This window comes from Aplysia californica, unplaced genomic scaffold (genome assembly GCF_000002075.1).
Source record: "Aplysia californica isolate F4 #8 unplaced genomic scaffold, AplCal3.0 scaffold00205, whole genome shotgun sequence".
Classification (NCBI taxonomy): domain Eukaryota; kingdom Metazoa; phylum Mollusca; class Gastropoda; order Aplysiida; family Aplysiidae; genus Aplysia; species Aplysia californica.
The window spans coordinates 150945-173778 of record NW_004797475.1 but is presented as its reverse complement, the minus strand read 5'-3'; the positions used below and the strand labels follow the sequence as shown (position 1 = coordinate 173778).

At 39.6% G+C, this 22834-nt stretch overlaps 1 protein-coding gene across 1 annotated transcript; it reads right to left on the bottom strand.

Annotated features, from left to right (window-relative positions):
- Window positions 1-11675: 11675 nt before the first annotated feature.
- On the bottom strand, window positions 11676-22735 carry LOC101853165 (mediator of RNA polymerase II transcription subunit 26). Its single transcript, XM_005099182.3, has 3 exons — window positions 22478-22735; window positions 16765-16839; window positions 11676-14673 (listed from the first exon to the last, which is right to left on the bottom strand). Exons 1-3 carry the CDS (start codon window positions 22538-22540, stop codon window positions 12829-12831), a joined length of 1983 nt encoding a protein of 660 aa, XP_005099239.1. The 5' UTR covers window positions 22541-22735; the 3' UTR covers window positions 11676-12828.
- Window positions 22736-22834: the final 99 nt, after the last annotated feature.

Sequence of the window (22834 nt, the reverse complement as noted above, 5' to 3'; positions counted from 1 at the left end):
ACCTTTCTTCTGAAATCAGATGACCCACACCTCCTTCAATCGCAAATATCTCGACTTCTACCATAGATATTTGGGTATTTTTTTTCATCGAAAGCAAGACAAATGAACAAGTTTTAAGATGATGCCAATAACTCCACATGCCCAAAAATTGATGAGGGAGCGCCTGATTCCACTGAGTCATGACATATATTTTTCTGTCTGGAGTGTGCCTCGTGAAATTTTTTCTCTTCTCATGCTGAAATCTGAAAAATTCTACAAATCAGTCAAAATATTCTGAGGAACAGGGGAACATTATATTTGTTTGATGGTATGCAACTGTTTTGCATTGGCTTCTGTAATATGATGAGCGCCTTGCTTTGGATGGTTCAGATAGTTAAAGACACACTGAACAGAAGAGACACTGCCTTTCTGTCTGTATGGAAGAGTGGATGAAGGATCATGCTTTCCAATACAGAACACGTGGATACCAACTTCTGTTGAGATAAGGTTTTTTGTTTTCTTTTTCCTTTCCTCATTTTTACCTCTGGATCATCATCAGCTGTCTTAGCTACAGACAAATTAAGTTTAAGGATAAAAGATTTTTGTGGTTCTTTTTGTTTTAACATTTAGTATTTTTCTCCATTGAGAAACATTTATGTTCCAATTTGTTTTAAGTTTAAGATATTCATTTTGAAGTGATTCATCCCTTGTGTTTCCAACAGTAACATCCTTTCTTTGAAGAGACAACCTCAGATTGTTTTTGAATCGGCATCTGTGGTGTAGTGGTTAGGCTCTTCACCTTGGCATGCCTAAGACTTGAGTTTGATTCCTGATTTGGGAAGCCTTTAAAAAAATCCAGAATCTCTGTCTCTCTCCTGGGATTTTGTATCTTGCTCAGAGTCAGACTGGGTGGAAGCAACCACCCCCTAGTTGAACTAAACTGTGTTGATGGTAGGGTAAATTGTCCAGTAAAATAAATTGTGGTTGCATTTTACCAAGTATTGAATGTACAGGGTTAAATTATTGTCAAATTTCAAATTCAGTTATGTTGATTAATGTGCAATATATTGTTGATGGTGTACATTCTGGTGCCTCTTCTACCTATTGTGAGAATCTTTATATGTTTTATACTATTGTTTTTTGCTATTGCTTTATAAATTAAGTTTTAGGAGCTAGCGATATATATATATGTATATGTGTGTGTATTTACACCTGACAGTAATCAAAATTGTATAACAGGGGCCATATCAAATGTATGTATATAGAGTGGAAGCAAAGTATAGATTTTTGTTGCTATCGTAGTGTAGCTGTCATATATATATATATTATTTGTATTGCTTTTATTTAGAAATGAGCATCTTTCATAATCTTATTGACGAGGAAGAGGGTAGATATTATGTGAATAAGTTTTAAAGTCCTTGATTTAGAGACCAGTATTTGGTTTGCTTTGTTGGAAATGTCACAATGTATCATTTCAGTAGGCTCAACTACTACTGGGCCTACTGTTTATTTCACCTTCAGCAGCCGTTGTTATGGTTATTATAATATCAAACAAAAATGTCTCCGACATGTGAGTTTGAGGCCTCGGTTATGATGCATAACGATTCTTAAAGGGACAGAGACCTTTTCTTGTAGTAGTGAAGGTCAAGAAAGACAGGCATGTCATGACTTGTTACATGTAGATTGGTGCGGTAAAAGAACTCTCTGTTCGTTGCATGTTCACTCCAGGCATCTGTGTGTGTTCATGTTTCTAGTTCTTCGAATGTGCTCCATTTTTCCATTTCTTATCTAACTGTAGGCCTACTGTTAGTACAGTGGAACTCGAATTCAACGAGATGAGATGGATTCCCCATTTTGTTTTTTTCTTTAAAATCAATAAAAATAACCCGGATTCAACGAGCACTTAAATCAGCGAGCTCGGATTCAACGAGGTCCCTTCCAGGGTGAAGAGCCCTCGCAGACGTGGCTTCGCTCATTTTTCTCCCAGAACGAACTTTATCTATTGCACCTGTATTGTGAACCTTTATTCACTTAGCCGATTGCATGTGACCAATCGGTGGCCTTTTTCATACCAACTATGTGTTTTTGGCATGCGCACGTGCCTACTCTAGCGTGTGTCGGGGTTGGATGGGCGACCTGCACAGGTGTGGATGTGTGTGCATGTCGGGGGGGGGGGGGGGGGGGCACTAGCGGTCCGGGCGTTGAACGTCGCAGATACAAACACGTAGTCTTTTTTCCCCTCGGCAACTGATCATTATTACAATAAGCTAGTCTTGACGTTGATCTACGTAATGAATTGTGCGCTGGTCTATGGAATCAAAAGTTGCTGTAGATCTATGCTAGGTTCTACACAGTAACACAACTTTTTGGTAAACAATCGAGATGACACAGGCGTGTACATTTGAACGAATCAGTCTTTTTTTTACACAGCTCATAATATGCAGTTATGACTTCTCTTTATACTTACATTATTTGCTCAGTGCCTGTAATTATCTAGATCTACACAAAACCTTGTGTTTGCTATAACGAACACTCGAATTCAACGAGATTTTAGGTCAGGCCCGACGACCTCGTTAAATCAGAGTTCCACTGTGTAACAGAAAGTGGTTGTGTTACTGCAGTTCTGAAATCTCTCAAAAAGAATGCATTGTCTATATAGTAGTAGTAGATCTAACACTTTCCCAGAGACTGCAGATGTCTCGTATAAACTGGCAAAAAAAGTGATTCTAAGCTATGTATTTACAGTGGTTCTTAAACTGAAATATGTTGGACAACTGGATTTTCTTCGATGTAGCTTGTTTTCTGCTTAGGGAGATTGCTCTAACTGTAGTAATAGTTATAGTAATAGCGAAGTAAAAAAAAAAGTAATTCTAGTTCTTTCGGTTTACCACTGTTTTCAGATTTCAGATTAACAGTGTTTGGTTTAAGTGGACTTCTCTGTATTTAGGGCACCTTCTGTATTTCAGTCTCGGTTCATACTTCGCCTTTTTTGGAGCTTTGGTAGCTTTGTGGTGACATGGATGGCTGTCAGCCTCACATATGTGCTTTACTTTACATGATTACGCTAGTGCTATGAGTTGAGTTGTTGTCACCTTACAATGTGCAATGTACCAATTTTATTCACAGTAATAAACAGATATATCTCTATATATATTTATATATATTGTCAAAAGTGAGTTGAAATTGTTTCTGTTGTTTGTTCTTACAATATACAGTAAAACCTGGTTAAACCGCTTACCTTGGGATGAGCATGGGGTTGGCGGTACAGCGGGGCTGGCGGTATAACAAGATAACATCGATTGTCATCTTGAATAGTGGTAGAGACTGGACTCAAATTGTGGCCAGTCTTGACTCATCTAGATGGTAGAACTGTCTTGTGCGCAGGGGAAAAACGGGTAGCAGCCAACTTCAAGCTGAACTAAATGTAAATTCATTAAAAATTTCTGCTGGGTCAGAAGCTAGGATATTATGTGTCAATGACCCTGTAGATGTACATTTTAAAAATCAAACCTGATACTCGTCTTTCCTCAGGTCGGTTCAGACGTTTCACTTTCACATAGTATTGCGAGTCCTCACAATATAAAATCCTCATGGGCGCCTGCAAATCTTTTGGTCATCGACCTGATATATGGCGATGCAAAATATTTTGCAGACAGGCTGAGGTGGTGCACTTCCTCAGAAGTTTCTCCAAGCGATTTAAAAATCTAATTCCAATTTTAAAACAAAATACTGACAGGCGCCTAAAACTACATGTATTTACATTTTCATAATCAGGGCAAATCAGGAGCAAATTGGTAACAAATTAAATGCGAGACATAGGCCAAACTGGCAGAGACGTATGTCGGAAATAGATTATCAAGCAGCCACCAAGTGAATGTTGTGCGCTGAGTGTACCTCTGGCAGCCAATTCGCTTGCGGTACAGCAAGGCAAATTTACATTAGTTTAATAAGGACCGTACAACTTGAGGCAGTTGGCGGATGGTGGTGTAAAGGTGCAAATACTATGTTTATATAGGTTTCCCTTTTCATACATTGGCAAATCCTGGCGGTACAACGAGGTTTGGCTGTATGTTTTGTTAAAATTAGTTTGGTTTTTTTTTAAGCTAAGCCTGTTTCTATAAACAATTTAATAGATTAGACAACATACATCACTTTACTTGAAACTACTCTGCTTGATGCAATCAGAACCCTGCACTGTGACCTGTCTCTATCAATCAACCCAAGAGAGTAGGCCTCTATGTGTATTTTAAAACTAGGTCTCTTTTTTATTCTGCCACACTTATCGCAGCTAAAAGCAGTTTCACAACTTACGGTTGTCACCTGGGGTGATATGTAGTTATAGTATAACCTGGTGGAATCAGGCACTCGTCAATTTTCGAATATATTAAATATGTGTCTGTGCCTGTAGAAAGGTCCCAGTTGTCACAAATTTTGATTGAAATAAGTATAAGGGCATATTCTTGTAGAGAATTCAATGCTGAACACGTTGATTTTTTAAATTTCCAAATGTCTTGAGTAGTTTTAAAGACATTTTGTAACATGGGGTGTAAAAATTAAAAACAAAGTTTGGGAGAAAAACCTGATATTTTGCAAATTTTCAACTTTGGGGAAATAAAACATAAAGCAAAAATAACCCAAAAATTTAGACTTATATAGTATGAAATCCTTTTATGTTGTTAAGAAAAGGTTAAACTTGTATTTTCTGATGGAAGTAAATTTTTTTACCAGGTAAGACTTTTTTGGCCTTTTCACCTCATTGCTCAAAAATAGCTTTGCCAACAACTGGGACTTCTCCAGGCACACACACATATTATGAAGTTATTGATATAATCTTAAAGTCTGTTCATTTGCCTTGTTTATTTTTTTTTTTTTAAATACCCATTTATCTTGAATAGAAGTAAAGATTTTTAAGTTGAAGGAGATGGGGGTTGCCTTCTGTTAGATGTAAAATTAACGAGAAAATGGCCATCAATGTTTGGAGACTTCCAAAGCTTCCTTAGAAACTTTGAATTTTTGTTTTTTGTGCCTTTGATTAACATTTGTGAGTAAAATCCATGCAGGAACGTGTTTTTAAGTGGACACAAAGGATTTTTAGAAGAAAAAAAAAAATCGCCAAACGCCCGCAAAAAAGTTGACGTCTTCGATTTCATCATTTTGACGAGCGCCTGGCTTTACCATGATGCCTCACTTTCACATAGTCAAGCCTTCTTTAGGTAATACTGTTTCAATGGGATATTCACTGCATGTAGATCTACATCAGTCCGTTGAATCGGGTTTGACTCAATTTTCAATTCATGATAGGTTGCGTAAAACACGACATCACTCTGGTTGAAAAAAAACCCCCAAAGGTCGCATTGTATGTCATTCAGTGTACAAATTTACTGAGGTCTACAAGACAGTGCTCTCTGGATTTTGATGTCGTATGACATCACAATTTAACTTAAAAAGTTGGTCCTTTCAAGTCAGAACTTATTGAAAGCCCTAATCTTTGCTTGTGTTAAGTGTACAAAATTTCTCTGAAAACGTGACCTTTAAAATGAGCAAGCTGTGGTACCGGTACAAAGAATATCCTAACCGGTTTGCCTTTTTTCAAAACAAGATCACATTCACTGAACTCTGTATACTAAATGTTCAGGTGAACTTGCATCCATGGTGCAGGTCATATCTTCTTTTAGTTTTAGTGTTTTATGGCACTTGCGACACAATAAGGTCATAAATGTCATACAAGTGCTGAAGATTAGAGATGTTACAAGAGGGTAACAAAAACAAAAAAGGAGAGGTAAGAACGATGTTTGATATGAAAGAAACAAACCACACCAGAGCACCCGCCAACCACCCATGGTCATATCTTCAAACCCTGTGCTGCTCACCACAAAAGATGTTTATCATTTGCTAAGCAGGAGGCTAAAACAGCACCTGGACATGGATCGTTGGTGCAGGTGCCTCACTCTATAAATAAATTATTGATGGTCAAACTAAACAGGACTGACCTTCACGGCACAGCTTAGATCAGGGACCAATATTTTTGAGATCCTTGAATCCTCTCTGTGCATACACTTCCAAACCCCAAGTACCAAATATCAGTATGCTCCATGAAGTTAGTAGCTGTGGCAGTTGGCTAGGGCACATTACCATCACAAATGAAAGGAGATGGTGCATTTCCTAACCTCCATTAAATTCACAAGCTCATACACAAAAACAAGACAAAAGCATGAACTTTATTTTATCATTTTCAATTTATTACTTTTCGGGGAAAATTTGTACAACAACAGTATAAATGATAGCCCCCATCCTTTCATTTTGACAACAACAAAAAAAGCAATCACCTGTAACCAAAGACAAATCATGAATGAATGTAGGTACACACCACGTACATACTAACCACAGATACCCCACCCTTCCCAAACAAATAAAAAACCTAGAGTGTGAAGTGGGCCGCTATGTACTCACAGTATCAAATGGCGAAATGATATGATAAAGCCTTTACATTTGAATCCCCCAACTCACAAGAACAATGTAAACCATACATTTTCTCACACATCCTTCATTGACAGTCAAAGGGAATGTATTAGAAATGTCAAACGTATGAGACATCTGGATGATCAACTAATTTGAACAATACCTGCGCAAGGTCTATCATCATCACTTTAAATGGAAAAAAAAAGAGTGGCTGCAATTTCTCAAAATACACCATTCTTACTCATTCAAATTCTAAGTTCACAGTATTGATACATTTCCAATGAGGACAAAAGTAACGCTAACCAAATGATCTGTACACATCTACACAACAGACAATTCTGGTTCTTTCAGTATTTCGCTGAAGTCATCTGATCAAATTCAGAGAGTGGAAGGAAGATATAAAAATATATCTGGTCTAAAGATATCTTCAGACAACTATAGGGAGGAGCAAACAAGAGTGTCAGGGAGAGGTATGAGAAGAAAAATACACCCACCTTACATCACTGAAATGGTGACCCTTGCTTGCTACTAATGCATAGCAAGGAATATTGTAACATTCAACATTCTATTACTATTATCCCCCCCCCCCCTGCTTTGACAAACTAAAATTACTGTCTCAACTGGATTTGAAGTATCCATAGTCAGAGTGCATGAAAAGCAAACCAGGGCATACAAGACATTAACAACCTAAAAAGAAAGCGTTGCATCACCACTCACAGAATTGCCTACTCCAAATGCCATCACAGAAATGAGATTACTGAAGGAACATTTATGAAAAGTGAACAATATGTCCACCGATCTTTACACGAAACCTTCAAAAAAGTGTTTATAAAATTATATATATATTTCAAATATTCAGTGAATGGGGAAAAACATCTGAAATGCTTGCTGAAATACATTCAAAACTTAAACTCTTGCCGCCAGTGACCTAACCTGAGAAGACGAATTTGAAAAAAAGTATTTAACGAGTTTCATTTTCACAATAGAGCTACAAAACGCCTTTTCTGGAGGGTAGCCCAAGCGATACATTTATAATATTTACTTCACACAGCTTTGATTCAAACAGGACAACCAACAAAAACAACGCTGCTATATAATGGTATGGCAAAGGCTAAACTGACATCTTGAGTGGTGATTTTGAGTCAGCTGTTCAAGTATTGCAAAAAGAGAAATCTAGTTCAACCCTCCAAAAACAAAATAACCTGACAACGGCACAGATCGAAAAACATGAGGCGTTAACATTTTGACAACTCAGTATTTAACCCAAAACCAAAAGTATTCCCTCTTGTTTTGTACTATCAACAACCAGAAGTGGTATACATCCAAGACCATCACCTCATATAACATGAGAAACAATTACCCCCCCCCAGAGACTGACCACCACACATCTGTTCACAAGTGTAGCCTCTGAATCAAAGATTTAAATTCAAGATAAGAGTAAGTAAAGACCGAGAGATGAAATGGCTGTCACAAATGAGATCCCCAACTACTACCATTGCAATGACTTCTGGCTATTATACTCTTGAAGGTGAATGCTGGTAAAGACAAGTAAACAAAAGTCAGGCTAGAGGAAAACAAGCTGTGGCCTCGACAGCTTCAGTTTCAGTCTGTTTACATAAATGGCAGTGATGTCTTCGCATGCAAAGCTTGGTGAATAGTAAGGCATACAATTACGCTGGCTGGTTTTGTCTGAACCTTTTTGAGTTTATTAATTACATTTGCTGGTGCAAAAAACTCACAAGTACAAGTAAGGGACAAATAACTGTCTTTCAACATACGATTCAAGCACTAAATTTCATGTTATGCAAGATGTTTTAATTACTTGATAGAGTGCTCATTTACTGAATATTTGAAACAGCTTTTGAAACAAAACAATAAACTGAAAGCAGCATGAAGCACTCTTTTTTGCCAGGGTTTACAATCTAAAAGGAACACGTAGAATCATGCTATATAGTATTTAACAGCAAAGTATAAAATGTAGTAAGTTGAGAAAGTGCACAGGAAGCTTGAATGAAAATGCCAGAGTAAGTTCCTACCCTCTCAAATTCAAGAATTCATTATAATTCCAGAATCACAAATGACGTTGACCAAACTTTGTAAAATTTACAAGTCAACATCTAACGACACAGATATTTGAATGTCTCCAGATCAATAAAAAAAAACCGAAGGACAGCAGCAGCAAGAAGAGCTTTAGTTCTAACTGTAGCAATAAGAAGTTGATGAGTTTAATAAACCCCAAAGTCCAAATTTTGATAATTAATACACCCCCCCCCCCCCCAGCTCTATCAAAAATGCACCTTTCAGCATCACCAAAAATGCAGTTTAATGCCATGGTCAAGGCTTACAACTTTCTTGCTTTTCCTGGTAGGAACAAGACATCAAAAACTAATTTTTTGTTTTAGGTGTAAAAGGTACCATATGGACTTAAGTGGATTGCTTCAAACACAGACGAATTGTTCTACACCCAGCAAGTGAACTACTGGATCAAATGAAAATTGCAAAACCCTTCCATGGTTTCACTGCTGTCAGGACAAAAGTTTTGACATTTATATAAAATGTCAGCAAAAAAGCCATCAGACTTGTGGTTCTTACAGAAATTAATTCTAAAAATTCAACATTCATCTGCAATCAAATGCTATAGATAACAACAAATACAGAAAAGAAGTTTACAACTAACGATTAAGAGACACTTCCAAAAAAAGAGAAAAACAAACAAACATTCGTTCGCAAGCTGATGAATAACCCTGTACCACTCACAAAAATGTCGCTGTTTCTTCAATCTCACCCCCCCCCCCTTCAAAGTATCATAATCAACTATAATCATAGGTGGGCTCTATGAGGTAAAATCAATTCCTAAAGGGATAACAAGGTAAAGCATATTTTGTTAAAGTACATGGGAGCCTGCTTGGTGGAATCAGCGGGTACGTGGGGCGCATTTACACGTTGAAACCACTGTCATGGCTTTGTTGGTGCCCGCCAAAATCAAAATTTCAGTGTAACTTCTACTTCATCGTACATAACATGACTCAATGAACACTAACAATAATGTGCAAAACTGTAAAAGCCTTCCAACATATTTGCATATGAGAATAGAAACACGGTTTTCAAAAATTTAGGTACTTTACACAAAACATTAAAAACAAAAAAGGACTAGAATAAAAAACACATCTTTCCGGTAATGTTTTGTCCCCTCTCTCATATCCGCAGCTCTTTGTAATAAGTGCAGAGAAGTCCAAAAAAAATCCCACAAAGTATATGTTGCTGAATGTACAGAAACACAGAAGACAATGGAATTTTCTCACGAACCTTGTGAAAAACATTTCGTGAAGAATATTATGTGATCACAATGAAAAGATCGACAATGTCACACAAAAACAGGGTAATGCAAAAAAAATAAAATTCTTCGCACCAAACAGATCTACACAAAAACTGAAGCTGATTGGTAATGAGTGATAAGGATTATGAACGTTACAAAACAACATGAGGAAACTCATATGACCTAAACAAAAAATGCCAGTGTACAAGGATTGAAATTACTTAGCTTACCAGCACATTCATTTTGAACATTTGCTGCATTTATTTCAGACTTAATATACTTTGTGTAGAAAAATAAGGTGACAAGAGTCAAATTTCAGTTTTAATAACCTTCTCTTGAAACAGAAAAATGTTAACACTCTTGCACCTGAAGAAAAATGTAAAAAGAGAATAAGAACGGAGGTTGATGCTACTTGCTCAACAGAAACATGATTTGTTTTGCTAGAGTTCAGAAGATATTTAAAAAAAACAAAAGCGCCCAATATTGACTAGTTTCTTCACATACAAAAGACCCTGAGCTCACTCAGTTCCAGGTATTCTGCTACTAACTCAGAGATCCTCTGAAAAAGCATGTCTACTAAAGAATCTACAATTCAGACATGAATGGGTCGTGGTCATCCTAATATTAATGCAGGGCAAAACACAATGATTCCCAACAGGACTACATTCATTTTCAATATGCTTGAAGTGATGAGAAATTCAAACCCAAATTTCTTAAAAAAGAAAATGACCAAATCTGAAAACAATCCAGAGACAGCTACATGAATGTACGGTAACCCCCCCCCCCCCCCCTAGTAAAGTGCAAATACCCCATGGGCAAGAAAACAGGGCAATAGAGAATTGCTCGAGATCACAGAAACACAAGACAAAACAAGCTGAACTAAATTAATTGTAAAGCATAAAAGAGCAAGAATAAATTAATTCCGCAAGTGAAAGACTAGAGTGTTGTTAAAAACGTCTAGAATGAAAAAGGGGGGGGGGGGGGGGGAGATCCGGAAATCCCATCTTATTCATGATTCAGGGACATGTCGAGACCCGAGCAAGACACACAAAGGCTGGGCTAATCAAACAGAAAAGAACATACTTTTTTAAGAAAAAAATAGTCAGCTTGTTAGTGTACCGAGCCAATCAAGGAAAAAGTAGCTGAGACCCTAATCTATCCTCTGAATTACCACTCATTCTGATTTCAATTTTTTGTTCTATCCATCACTCACTCCTGCCTGCATGCCACCAGAACATGCTGTAATGACAACACTGACAACATCATAAAAGTGGTTGTATACAAAGCAAACACTGTAAACTGTAGGCTGAGCAAGGAAGAGGTTCACTTTGCATTAGTGTGTGAAATCTCACTTCAGGGGGGGGGGGGGGGGGGGTTGGTTCTCCCCAGAAATCTTGACCTACACCAAAAGTGGGCATTGCCCTACCTAAGGGATAAGTTTAGTTTAATTGGTGAGTATATTTGATTGGTCATAGAGAAAACTGTCCAGGTCTTTTAAGAAACTGAACAAGGGTCCAAAAACTTTACCTTCAATTTTCTCATAACAGCGCTTTTCGGGATAGCCCCTTTGTGCTTAAAAGCGGCCATTTTATGTAAGGTAGTGTCAATTGCCACCGAGTGACGGGGTGGCAACTGACAAAAATTGACTTTTTGTCAATTGCCACCGAGTAAATTGGAGCTCTTTTGCGTTGGTGGGTAGATCTAGCTTATTGTGCTCGATGTTGTGCGTTCGCCTCTCTGTCCCTCTGTGTGTGTGTGTGTATCTCTTTTCCTGACCCCCGTCCCCTGATATAACGTGAATTTCTGCTCGAGTTTTTGTATGCGTTTGTGACCTTCTACTTCTAGAATTGCCTGTGTTGGTTCTACACCAAAGTGTAGGCTAAGGCTAGCCTAGATCTAGGCCTACGTCTAATTGAAAACATGCCAAGTTGGTACCATAGCTCTAGACTAGATGCTCGTCCAATGAAATTAGTTGAGAACAAATTGACCCATTAGACGTTGTTTTGAGACTTGACACCCCTTCACTCGGTGGCAATTGACAAAAAGTCAATTGCCACCGCGTCACTCAGTGGCAATTGACGCTACCTTTATGTAAAAGCATCAAACTGGATTTATTGAATAAAAACGTTAGCAACGCCAAAGCTACCACTTTTGTACTATAACCAAAAGAAAAGACTATTGGGAACGAGAGTGAGCTCTTCAAACACAGCAGTGAAAAAGTTTTATGAGGGAACTTAATAATTCAAAGGCATTCTTTTTCAATTTTTACTTTTAAAAAAAGAAAAGAAGGGACCCAACATGTAACATGTCTACTGAGAAAAATGAATATTTCAAGACCACAACAAACTGAAGACAACAATCCAAAAATGTCAAGACAAGTAAACTTGTGCAACACACAAGACAAAGTTTTTGATAAGTAAACATCTCTGCACAAATCTCTAAAAAAATTATTTCCAGGGTTAAGGCACCTTCAAGGGACAAAATGTTCAAACAAAACAATGACATGAGACTACAAATTAAACATGTACCAATCTTATAAAACAAACCGTAAACTGCTGCTCCTAATGTTAGATCCATAATGAATGAGAAATGTCTGTACTAAAGATGAAGTAATACTGAACATTTTATGCGTAATGACATTGACAATTAAGCCTGTAAAATTTTGTGTATCTTTTTCAAACTACCCTTAGTGTCATTCATTAAAAAGAAAAAAACATCTTCAAAATTGGGCGTTGAGGATAGGTGACAAAAAGGAAAACAAAAACTTTCTAGTAACTTTACTTCCCCTAAGAGGACAGTTTCACACAAAGATCATGCCAGAGATCTTTCCCCCCTAACAAGGCATCACACACTTCAGAAGCACCCATCAGTATGAACTCTCTACTTTCTTTAATCCCATTTGAAGCAAACAGAGAGCAGTATCTCCCCCCCCCCCCCTCCAAAGAAAACCACAACAGGAGAACGTGGCTCCTTACTGTAATCATTATAACATCTCGTAATAAATAAATAAATTTCAGATTGATCACATATAAAAACCCCACCTCAAGACTTAAATATCATGCACTCGTCACTCATCAGTCATCTGGGATCACATATGGCAATATGTAAAGTGGTTCGTCGTATACAGAGTCCACTGTAAGCAATTCAGCCCACTGCCGGAACTGTCCATCACGATCATAAGTCCCATTGACCCCTTCCATATTTTCACTGTGTAACCTGACCACGAGCTCACTCCCAACCTGCATGGGCTGAAGCGAAGGGTAGTCATGACTTGCCCAGTCTATGTTGTCAAAGTCAATTGGCGGCAGACGAGCGAGAATCTGTTCCTCTGACAAACGCTCAGAAGATGGTGCATGCACATCAGCCACACCACATGACGATGAAGGCAAATGGTGTGCAGCACCTTCTAATATATCTCTGGCTTCAGGGGGGCTTGCAGACGGACCTGAATCGGACTTGTCCTGCCGACTCGGGTATGATGGGAAGTTTGAATCATACGCAGACTGCGCAAAGGTAGTGCTGCAACCACCCAAGCCAATTGGTTGCTCCTCAAGAGATTCATGACGAGACTGGGAAATTGGTGCTTCATAGATATCTTCACCTGGTGTGGGTGCGACTGATGTCTGAAGAAAACGTTTAATGTACTCACTCTTTGTTTGTGCTAATTTTCTCCCATCAGAGGCAGACTCCTTGTCTGGTAGTTCTAACTGTTCCCGCTCTTGCTTTTTCTTGCGACCACGTCGCTTTACTCCTGGAGGAAGAACAGGCTTTAGATAGTCACTTTCTTGCTGAATCTTATTCGTTCTGATCTGAGCAATAACCTGTGTGCCTACTGGTGTTGTGGATTTGCCCTGCATATCTTCAATGAGCTGCTCGGTGGTTTTCACTTTATTAGTTCTTTCTCTAGTCCTCAACTCTGTGGATTGCACAGATAAGCGGGAGCTGACACTGTCTTGCCGTTGCAAAGCAAGTCTTTTGTTTGCTCGACTAAGCGGCGTGGAAGGTTCGGGTTGGTCAAGGAGACTACCCTTGTTAGATGAAGAGACCATGGTTTTGTGATCTACGAATAAATTTTCTGTCGAAGCAGAGGCCGCTGGGGACTTTCTACCACTTTTTCGCAGTACAGTACCATTTATCACATCACTTTTGCTGAATACAGGTGCTGAAAGACTAGGAGATGAAGAAGTAAGACGTACTTGTTTGGAGGAAGGAGTTTGTGATTCAGAGTCATCTAATCTTGTTTCAGCACGCGTCCTTTTACGGTTGGCAACATTTGTTTTAGACACATCTCTTTGATCCGATGCCCTGTTCACTAACTTTGATGTTGATTCTAAGGAATGATCAGAGGATTTATGATCAAAATTGAAGTGACGTTCGTTGGTGCCTCCTGCCTGACAGTTTTTGGAACCACCACTGGCGTCTGGTTTAGCACTGTCACGATCCCCCGCAAGACGGTCCTGGCTGTTTTCACAAGGCGGACAAGGGGGAGTCCCAGGCCAGCTGAGATTGGAGTCATCATGGTTGTTACTGGCACTTCGGAGGACAGCAGGACTCCGCGAGTCACTACCCCTTTGAAGTTTCTGTGAGAGCTTTGAGACCTGAGCAGCTGGACTCCGCGAGCCTGCAACCCTCTGCTGCTGTCTGACCTGTGCCAATGCAGGTGACGGTGCACACCTGACTGGGGTGTTTGAGCGACTGATGGCTGGGGACAGGCCTGGACTGACCCGCTGAAGTCCCGGGCTGATTCTTTGGAGGGATGAGGAGCTGACATTTGGATGCTGGCCATTGGCCACCTGTGGGGACCCTGGAACAACAAACAGCCTCTGCCATGCTTTTACAAGGTTTCGAGCCCTCTTTGCAGTCGCTGGGATTTTGCTGGTTTTTCTAACGTAATTGATATCCCTTCCCAGGCGAGTTTGCTGAAACAGAGAAGACTTTCAATTAGAAAAGTTTTTTTTTTTTTAATCACGAAAAAGGTAAAAGAGACAGAAAAGTTGAATTACTAAAATGCTTTGACATATTAATAGCAACTTTTACTCTAATTAAGACAAGAGACATTAAAACCCACTGACTATTGATTCCCTTTCAGTAGATAAATTAAAAACATAGAGATCTACAAATAAAAGATAATTTAGTTCAAAGAAAGTAGAAAGAGTAGCACATATATACCCAATAATGGCCGTCTAGTGCAAGGAAAAGACAAGAGAGACAGAATTAACAGAGGGAAGGAAAGCAGTAGCACTATTATGTGACCATGTCTGCCAGTAGCGCCTTCTGATCACCTGCTTCTTTTTATCAAGATACTTAAATGACCAAAATAATAACCTGATCATTTTCCGTACCAATTTTAGCTAGTGCTTCTAATCTGCCAACCAAACCTAAGCTTTTTGAACAACAACAAAAAAACGGGCAGATCTCCAAACCATAGTAAAGCACTAATACTGCAAACTTTTCAACCCCCCCCTGCCCCCCAAAAAACCCCAGACCACCCTGACAGTGGGTCAAGATGGTGGGCATTGGACAAGTAACCCCTCCAAAAAAAACCAACACACATTTTTCTACATTCAATAAATGCAAGCTATATTTTAAAGAAGACCTGCTACAAAAGGTCTCTCAAAATGACATACGGGGTTTATTCACATTAATATCTAAGAATTCAGTCTTGAAAGTTCATTATTTCTCTTCAGCATCAGCAACCCTGTGAAGAGCAATACTAGAAAATAGAGGATACACATGTTCTGATACAAAAACATCCTTCTATACCCAGACCATAAAAAAATATTTTATGGGTTTTTTTACGTACTGGGCGGCAGCTATGCATACGCACCAATAAACAAAAAGCTATTTTTGAAATACCACTCCATGCAGACAGCACTAATGCAACTACCAGTTCCATTCAAACAATAACAGAATGAGAAAACTACACAAAAAATAAGTACAGTGGAGTCCACTTATAACGAGTCCGGAAAAAACGAAAAGTCTGTTATAAAGACATTATTCTAAAACCCCATTTTTTCCTCTTCTTTACCTTTGTAAATAAAATACTGCTATAGCGCAATCAGACAAACATGCGAGTCGGTTATAGCGGAATATTGCTGCTGCTGTGCACAGGCCAATTATCTATAATTAAAAAACCTCTCCAGTTGAGAAACTTGGTGATCTAGCGAAACAAAGAATGGGAGAGCCAATGTGTGTCAACAATGAAGGCCAGAGCGACTGAGTAGGGACGGTGTGGCATGCGCAGACAAGCAGAACGCATCGCGTGATAGGCCAGTGTAAGCCTAGTTTAGATTATCAAGGCCTACCATGCCTCTCACTTCTCCAATGCGGGGATGGAGAGGTCACACCAATGTGATGGGTGGAGCGAATGAGTGATGTGCGCAAGCTGACAGAATGCACCACAGGGTGTGGTGGGGTGGGGAAAAACAGTGGGAGAGTTAGCGGAGAGCCCTTTCTTTCTGATCGCCAACACCGAGCTGTCAGTCAACATCGCTAGATCTAGCGCTAGAGAAAGAAACCTGATTCGATTTTTGATCAAGTAAGACCTAGAGGTCATGTTGAAACAAAATCATCATCAGGGGAGATAGCAAAAGGAAGTAAACAGAACCGCAAAATCATAAATCTGGCCTATTTTACAGTTCCCCTTAAATTTATTACTGGATCCCTTATAGTGAGAATCCTGCTATAACGGACATTTTGCTCCGGTCCCCTGCCTCTCGTTATAACAGGATTCCACTCTATTTGCACTCCCTGGCTACATATTTTAGTGACACTTTATAGCCTTTATTTTGGCAATATGTGCATGCAGAAATGCCTAGCGGTGAAGCTATATCAGACTTTAGATGTCAAAATGTCTTTAAATAATGGAACACAAAATATTTTTCATTCCAAAGAAAGCTATCATGAGACTGCTTGATCTTGCGATGACAGATGTGGCACTGTTCTGTCAAACTGGGAGTGAAAAAACCTATTTTATAGAAGTCGAAGCTGCATTAATTTGGCAAACTAACCTCAAGGATTTCCTTCGTGAGGGAACTGGTCTCCAAAAGTGTGATGACTTCCTCAACAGCTTCCTCATCCACCACCTGAAATAAAAACCACACATTAAAAATAATATGCTGCCTGTCAAATAGTAATTCATTTTACCAGATGGTTATGTTCTTGTCTTACCATTCCAAGAAGGCCATCTGTCTCCTCGACAACAAATTATTAAATGAAGAACTGTATCAAAGTTCTATTAGTCTTACTTTTAGTATCAGCTGAGAAAAGACAGAAACGGAGACATTTGGGGAGAAGGAGAAAAGCAAACTAAAAATTTTCACCTTTGATCTTCTCCTTTACTCTGTGTGTGCATGTGCGTTTGTGTCTGTGTGTGCATGTGTGCATGCTCTTGTGTGTGTTTATATATATATATGGGGAGGGGAAGGGGGTGTTTCGGTGAGCACGAGTTACGAAGAACAGTGTGTATGTAATGAGGCGAGGTTGCTTTTTTAAAAGCATTTATGGACCATCGTTCAAGGCACATATCAATCAGTATTGAATCTGGAATTGAGTGCAGAATGACTGCCAAACTGACTTCAAAACCACTAGCCCATACCAATAGAAACTCTATTAAAACATATTTCCCGACACTAGCACGGGACATAGATAAGTCCTTTGTGACTTAGGTATGACAGACAATTAATTTCAACTAGTTTTACCCTAAAAAACCCAAAATGAATCCTGATCTGGGCCTGAAGAGAGGCAAGAAGAACATCAACTGCCAAAACCTTGTTTGGTTTCAGCAATCATGGATTTTAAAAAGCATTGAAGACAAAACATTTATAAAACCTTTATAGTTACGCCTACGGCAGAGCAAAAAGTGAAAATAAAAGAGAGCGTGTACCGAGAGCCAGAGCTGGAAGGACTGTGAGAGCGTTGGATGTAGTGATGCTGAAAACCTGGCAATCAGTGAATTACTGCATCATGGACTAAGTGTTGATTTTTTATTCAAAATGCTAAATCCCAGTACCAGTTTTTAATCAGCAACAAGCCATCATGATGCATAGGCATCCAACACAGAGCTTTCCGGGGGTTGAAAATGGCATTTCCCCATTGCCACTACTGAATTTGTCATCACTGATAATGTCAAATCCGGGAACACCAACCTTGAAGATACACTCATAAAGCCTGTGCTCTAATGTTCCCTCATTTACGCACTCGATTGTCGAATGTCAAAACTACTTTCACTTATCGTTTTTATTTTAGCATCGGTTTCTAGCACCGCGGCCTTTTCCTGATACCGTAGACTTTAATGCCTCACCTCCGCTCAATTCTGAAGCCCTGCAATGCTCCTACTTTGAAAGAACTTTGATTAGGCTTTTCCCAACAACCACCGGCCGGTCCCTTACTCATGCCGTAGACCGGTTACGATGGTGACCGGGCCCGACAATCTAGAAATCGGAGAACGCTTGTTTTCATTTTCTTCCCTTTTTTTTTTGGTCATTATAGTGACATCAGTGAGAATATCGATTTAATTTGTATGGTGACACTGTTTTTTATGCACAAACTGTAAGTTGCAAATTTTTATTAACCGTAAATCTAACGTTAAACTATCATACTGAGCCTGAGCGGTAACAAAAGCGTAAGTAGATTTTGATTTTCCCGAAGGAGTCTAAGTATTACAACTTCACTTCCGCCTGCCACAATAGCCGCTTATTCGCGTGAAACGTACTCTCGGACTGGGGAAAGCCGAACGTAACATCACAAACGCGACCGGTAAAATATGAACTCGGCAGCCTTTTCAGATTTGGTTTCGATGACTTTGTGAATTTCCTCAGGTCTCAGCGATTTTTTTCTCCAGATCTCCACAGTCCCCCTGTGTAGAATCCCCATTTGGTACCGACCAATTTTCTAGACCAAGACAGATTTTAGAATGTTTTGCTTCGATACCGATTTTCTTTCTACATTCACAATTCTGCTTTCTAGATAAATCGCAGTCTAGCCGTACTTATTCTTAATATGATGGCTAGACTGACCATTTACCAAAAATAGGCCTACATTTTTAGTGTCCAGTACCTAAAGTATTTGTATTTTAGACGAAACCAGGTGCCTTAATGACAGTGCATGTATTTTAAACCCCCTGTTAATAGGGCCTAAGGTAAGTACGGCTAGACTTCTTGTCTAGCCGTACTTAAGTACGGGTAGACAGCCAGGCTAGCCGTACTTAATATTGATGGCTGAATTGTAAATGAAATTTTTAGTTTGCAATGCCTAAAGTATTTGTATTTTAGACAAAACCAAAAGGTGCCTTACTGACTTGCATGTATTTGAACCTGAATAATTACTAGATCTAGATCTAATGAGACCTGTGTACTTAACAGGCTTGAGTCTATAGGGCTAAACCTAGATCTAAGTACGGCTAGCCACTTCGTTACGTTTAAGAGCAGTACCCTTCATAGGCAACACGCCATATCTGTAGCGAAAAACTGTTTGGGACTGTAGCATTTCTATATATAAATATTTACTGAGGACATTTTTTGGACCGCTTGAACCATATTGTATACGAACAATCTTTGGTAGGCCTATACTATAATTATAAGATCTATATAATATCTGAAATTTGCGAGAAAGGATGAGATTTCAGAGTGTCCGGAGAAATAGTGCCTAGCTTTATTTTCCCGAACGTTCGGAGAAATAGTGCCCAGCTTTATTTTCCCGAACGTTCGGAGAAATAGTGCCGGCCTAATTTTTTTTCTGGAGAGGCGAAAAATGTTTTTTCATCATTATTATTCTATTTGTTGTTCTTTAAAGATTCCATCCATTATTTTACATTAAAAAAATATAGATCTAGATCTACATCACTGTGTGTGTGTGTCATGAAGCTATTCTCAAACAGGCTTTGTTCCACAACGGGTGAGAATAGCCAACGCTAGCAAGTCTCACCCGGGGTGAGAGGCCGATTGAATTTTTTTTAGGCCGGCACTATTTCTCCGAACACTCTGAAATCACATCCTTTCTCGCAAATTTCGGATATTATATAGATCTATAATTATAGTATAAGCCTACCAAAGATTGTTCGTATACAATATGGTTCAAGCGGTCCAAAAAATGTCAGCAGTAAATATTTATAAAAAGAAATGCTACAATTCCAAACAGTTTTTCGCTACAGATATGGCGTGTTGCCTATGAAGGGTGCTGCTCTTAAACGTAATGTGTTGTGTTCACTCGTGTGCTGTCTAGATCTAGATCTACGGAGGGTTATTGATAACGACACATAGAACTGGCATCTGCGTTTGTCACTGCTGCGACCAATGTACTGACACTGACAAAGCCCCTTAATGTGTGTGATTCCATAATTTACATGTAATATCCTGTCCTTTTTTTAAAAATTACGCACATTTAGGGTTAAAACAGCCCATCTTCTTCAGACAGGTGGACACACGCCCTTATTTGTCAATGTTTGTTGTTGTTTATGGGCTGTTCTAATTTTGATTTCTTTCTGTTGTGAAACCTTTCTTTTTCACGTTTTTACACTCATCTAAAAATCTCTAGACTAGCTCTTGAAAATTGAAATAGATATAGACCCAAAAATTTGCTCCTGTGTGTGTGTGTGTGTGTGTGCGTGTGTGAGTGTGTCTGTGTGTGGTAGTAAGTGGAGAGTGAGGAGTGTGTGTGTGTGTGTGTGTGTGTGTGTGTGTGTGTGTTTTCGGGTTTTATTTCAGCCTGTATTCAGTAACAGTTCAAAGTATACAAAAATAGAAACACAGGATCCATTCACTCCAGGGCTCATGAGTCGTTCGTCTCTTTCAGTTTCCCTCATTCATTCAATTCCCGTGTTCTCTCCCGCGGCTCATCCCTGTCCGCATGACTTTCTTCATACCCCACCCCCTCCCTCCAGGCACACACAAAGTCTTGTCTTGTAGTTGCTGTCGCCTGTGGATACACTCGCACATTCTTCCTTTCACCCGCTCTTTCACACACACTGTCTCTCCGTCCACAGCTCAGCTCGTCATACGTTCAAAAGTTGCCCACTGGTCATGTTTAGTTAGTGTGTGTACATGTGCATGATGGTGGTGGGTGTGTGGTGGGTGTTACTGAAGGTTGTCTGTAGGCGGGCTTGCCATGCGGTGTTCCTTCCCAGACCAGAGGCCAGAGGCAGAATGAAAGTTGGCGCCGAACTCTCGCAATAAATAGACAAAAATCACGAGACCGGAAGCCGGAAACCGTTTGGAGAAATAAAGATCGGCACTATTTCTCTGAACGTTCGGAGAAATAGTCACTTCGTCTTTTTTATTCTAAACGGGTGAAAATAGACACTTCCTTTCATCATCATCATCGATTAATACACACCCACTGTATTCACGGTGAATACACACGTTTCTAGGGCCCCTTGCTATACAGTAACAGTACACACTGAGTGACCTCGGTGGCCTGTCAGACGTCCATGGTTACGGTATGAAGTTACTCTTAAGACTTGAATCTCCGCAGACACAGAACAGGAGTTTCAAGAAGTTGATGCCCAGCACTAATAAACACACTTGTTCACCATGACATCATCTATCAGTGAAAAGCACACAAAAAAGTGTAGGAACAGGTCATGACACACAACATGACATGCCTCTGCTGACAGTCGGTCTATGCAAGTAGTATTAGTATATTATTTGGCCCAAACACTGCTACAAGGTAACCAAGATAGTTGGAAGACTTTAACATCAATGCAGGTGGATGGGGTGGGGTGTTGATCCAGCCAACACTTGGACTTGGACACTTTCAGGTATATTATGTCTCGGCAGGAGAAACACTGACCTCCTAGCTGAGTGCGCCATGTGTCATCAGAGGCAGAGGTCGCTGCTGCAGGGTTAAGAGATTGGGTTCATTGGTTATGCATGCACATTTGAGAAAACAAAATCAAGAACAGTGAGTGTGCTGAAATGCACACTCATTTTCCTTTTAAAAAAACCCACTACACTCTCAGTACCAGGGAAGGTGTTCATTTTATAGGACTATTCTACCAGTCTGGGCTACTACACCAAGCCAGCACAACTTCCTGAATGAATGTAAGGTGTTCAGAACCCAAAATAGTAGGCTATAAAGTTACACAGATGTATTAGCTTTAAAACCAAAACTTTTCTCTGCCTCAACTAGATCTAGAAGATACTTGTAAGTTTCACCTCTCTAACTTTGCACACATGATGCTGACTGAAAATATCATTTTGTGAGATGGAGAGTGATTGTGAGAAGTCATGGGGCAGTCAACAGTCCCAGGCAAACAAAAGGAATGTGTTGTTTTAACTTGCTTCAACCACTGTCTTTTGGGAAAAATGTAACCTTCAGTTTGTTCTGGCTCTACAACTAGTCTAGATGTAGATTTAGGCCTGGTCAGAACATATGATGAGTGTCAGTGAGGGTCCCATGCAACCTCGTACTCGTGGTTCTGGTTGACCATCTCTTCTGTCCTCCCTTGTTCTTTCCTAAATATGTAGACTTTGATCTAAAATAGCATGGACGCGTATGAGACACTGCACCACAATCCAATATCCAGAAAAGTAACACAGAACCCCGAAAGGTTTGTGCAAGAAAACCACACTCAAACAACACAAAACGAAATATTTACTACATCGCCTTTAGCGAACCAGGCTCTGCTGTAGCCATGGCTTGCTTACAAGGCCAGGTTTTCCAAGGATAGGGGCATGGAGTGAGGCATTTATATTTATTTTTCGATGATTATGTAACAAAACTTACATTTTTGTCGTCATCAAGAGCATTTGTCAGCTTATCTTTGATTTGGGCAGGAGTTAAGGGCATCAGGTCAGCCTATATCGCCCAATTTAAGAATATTTTGCCCACTCGCTAAGCGACGTTCGCCCCTCACAATGGCGGTCGTCATCCATGTATAGTACAATTTGCCGTCGACGCACAGGCATCTGGGAAGTCTCTCCTCCGACATGACGTCAAATGCCGAAGAGGCGCTTGCTGAGAAGTCGCGCAGCCTTCCTTGAGCGGCGAGGTTATGCAAATGAGGCGAAGTGTTTGAGATGATGGCGTTCATTGGTAGATCAGCCCTTGATAGTTTCTGAAACTAGTTTTGATTGGATATGT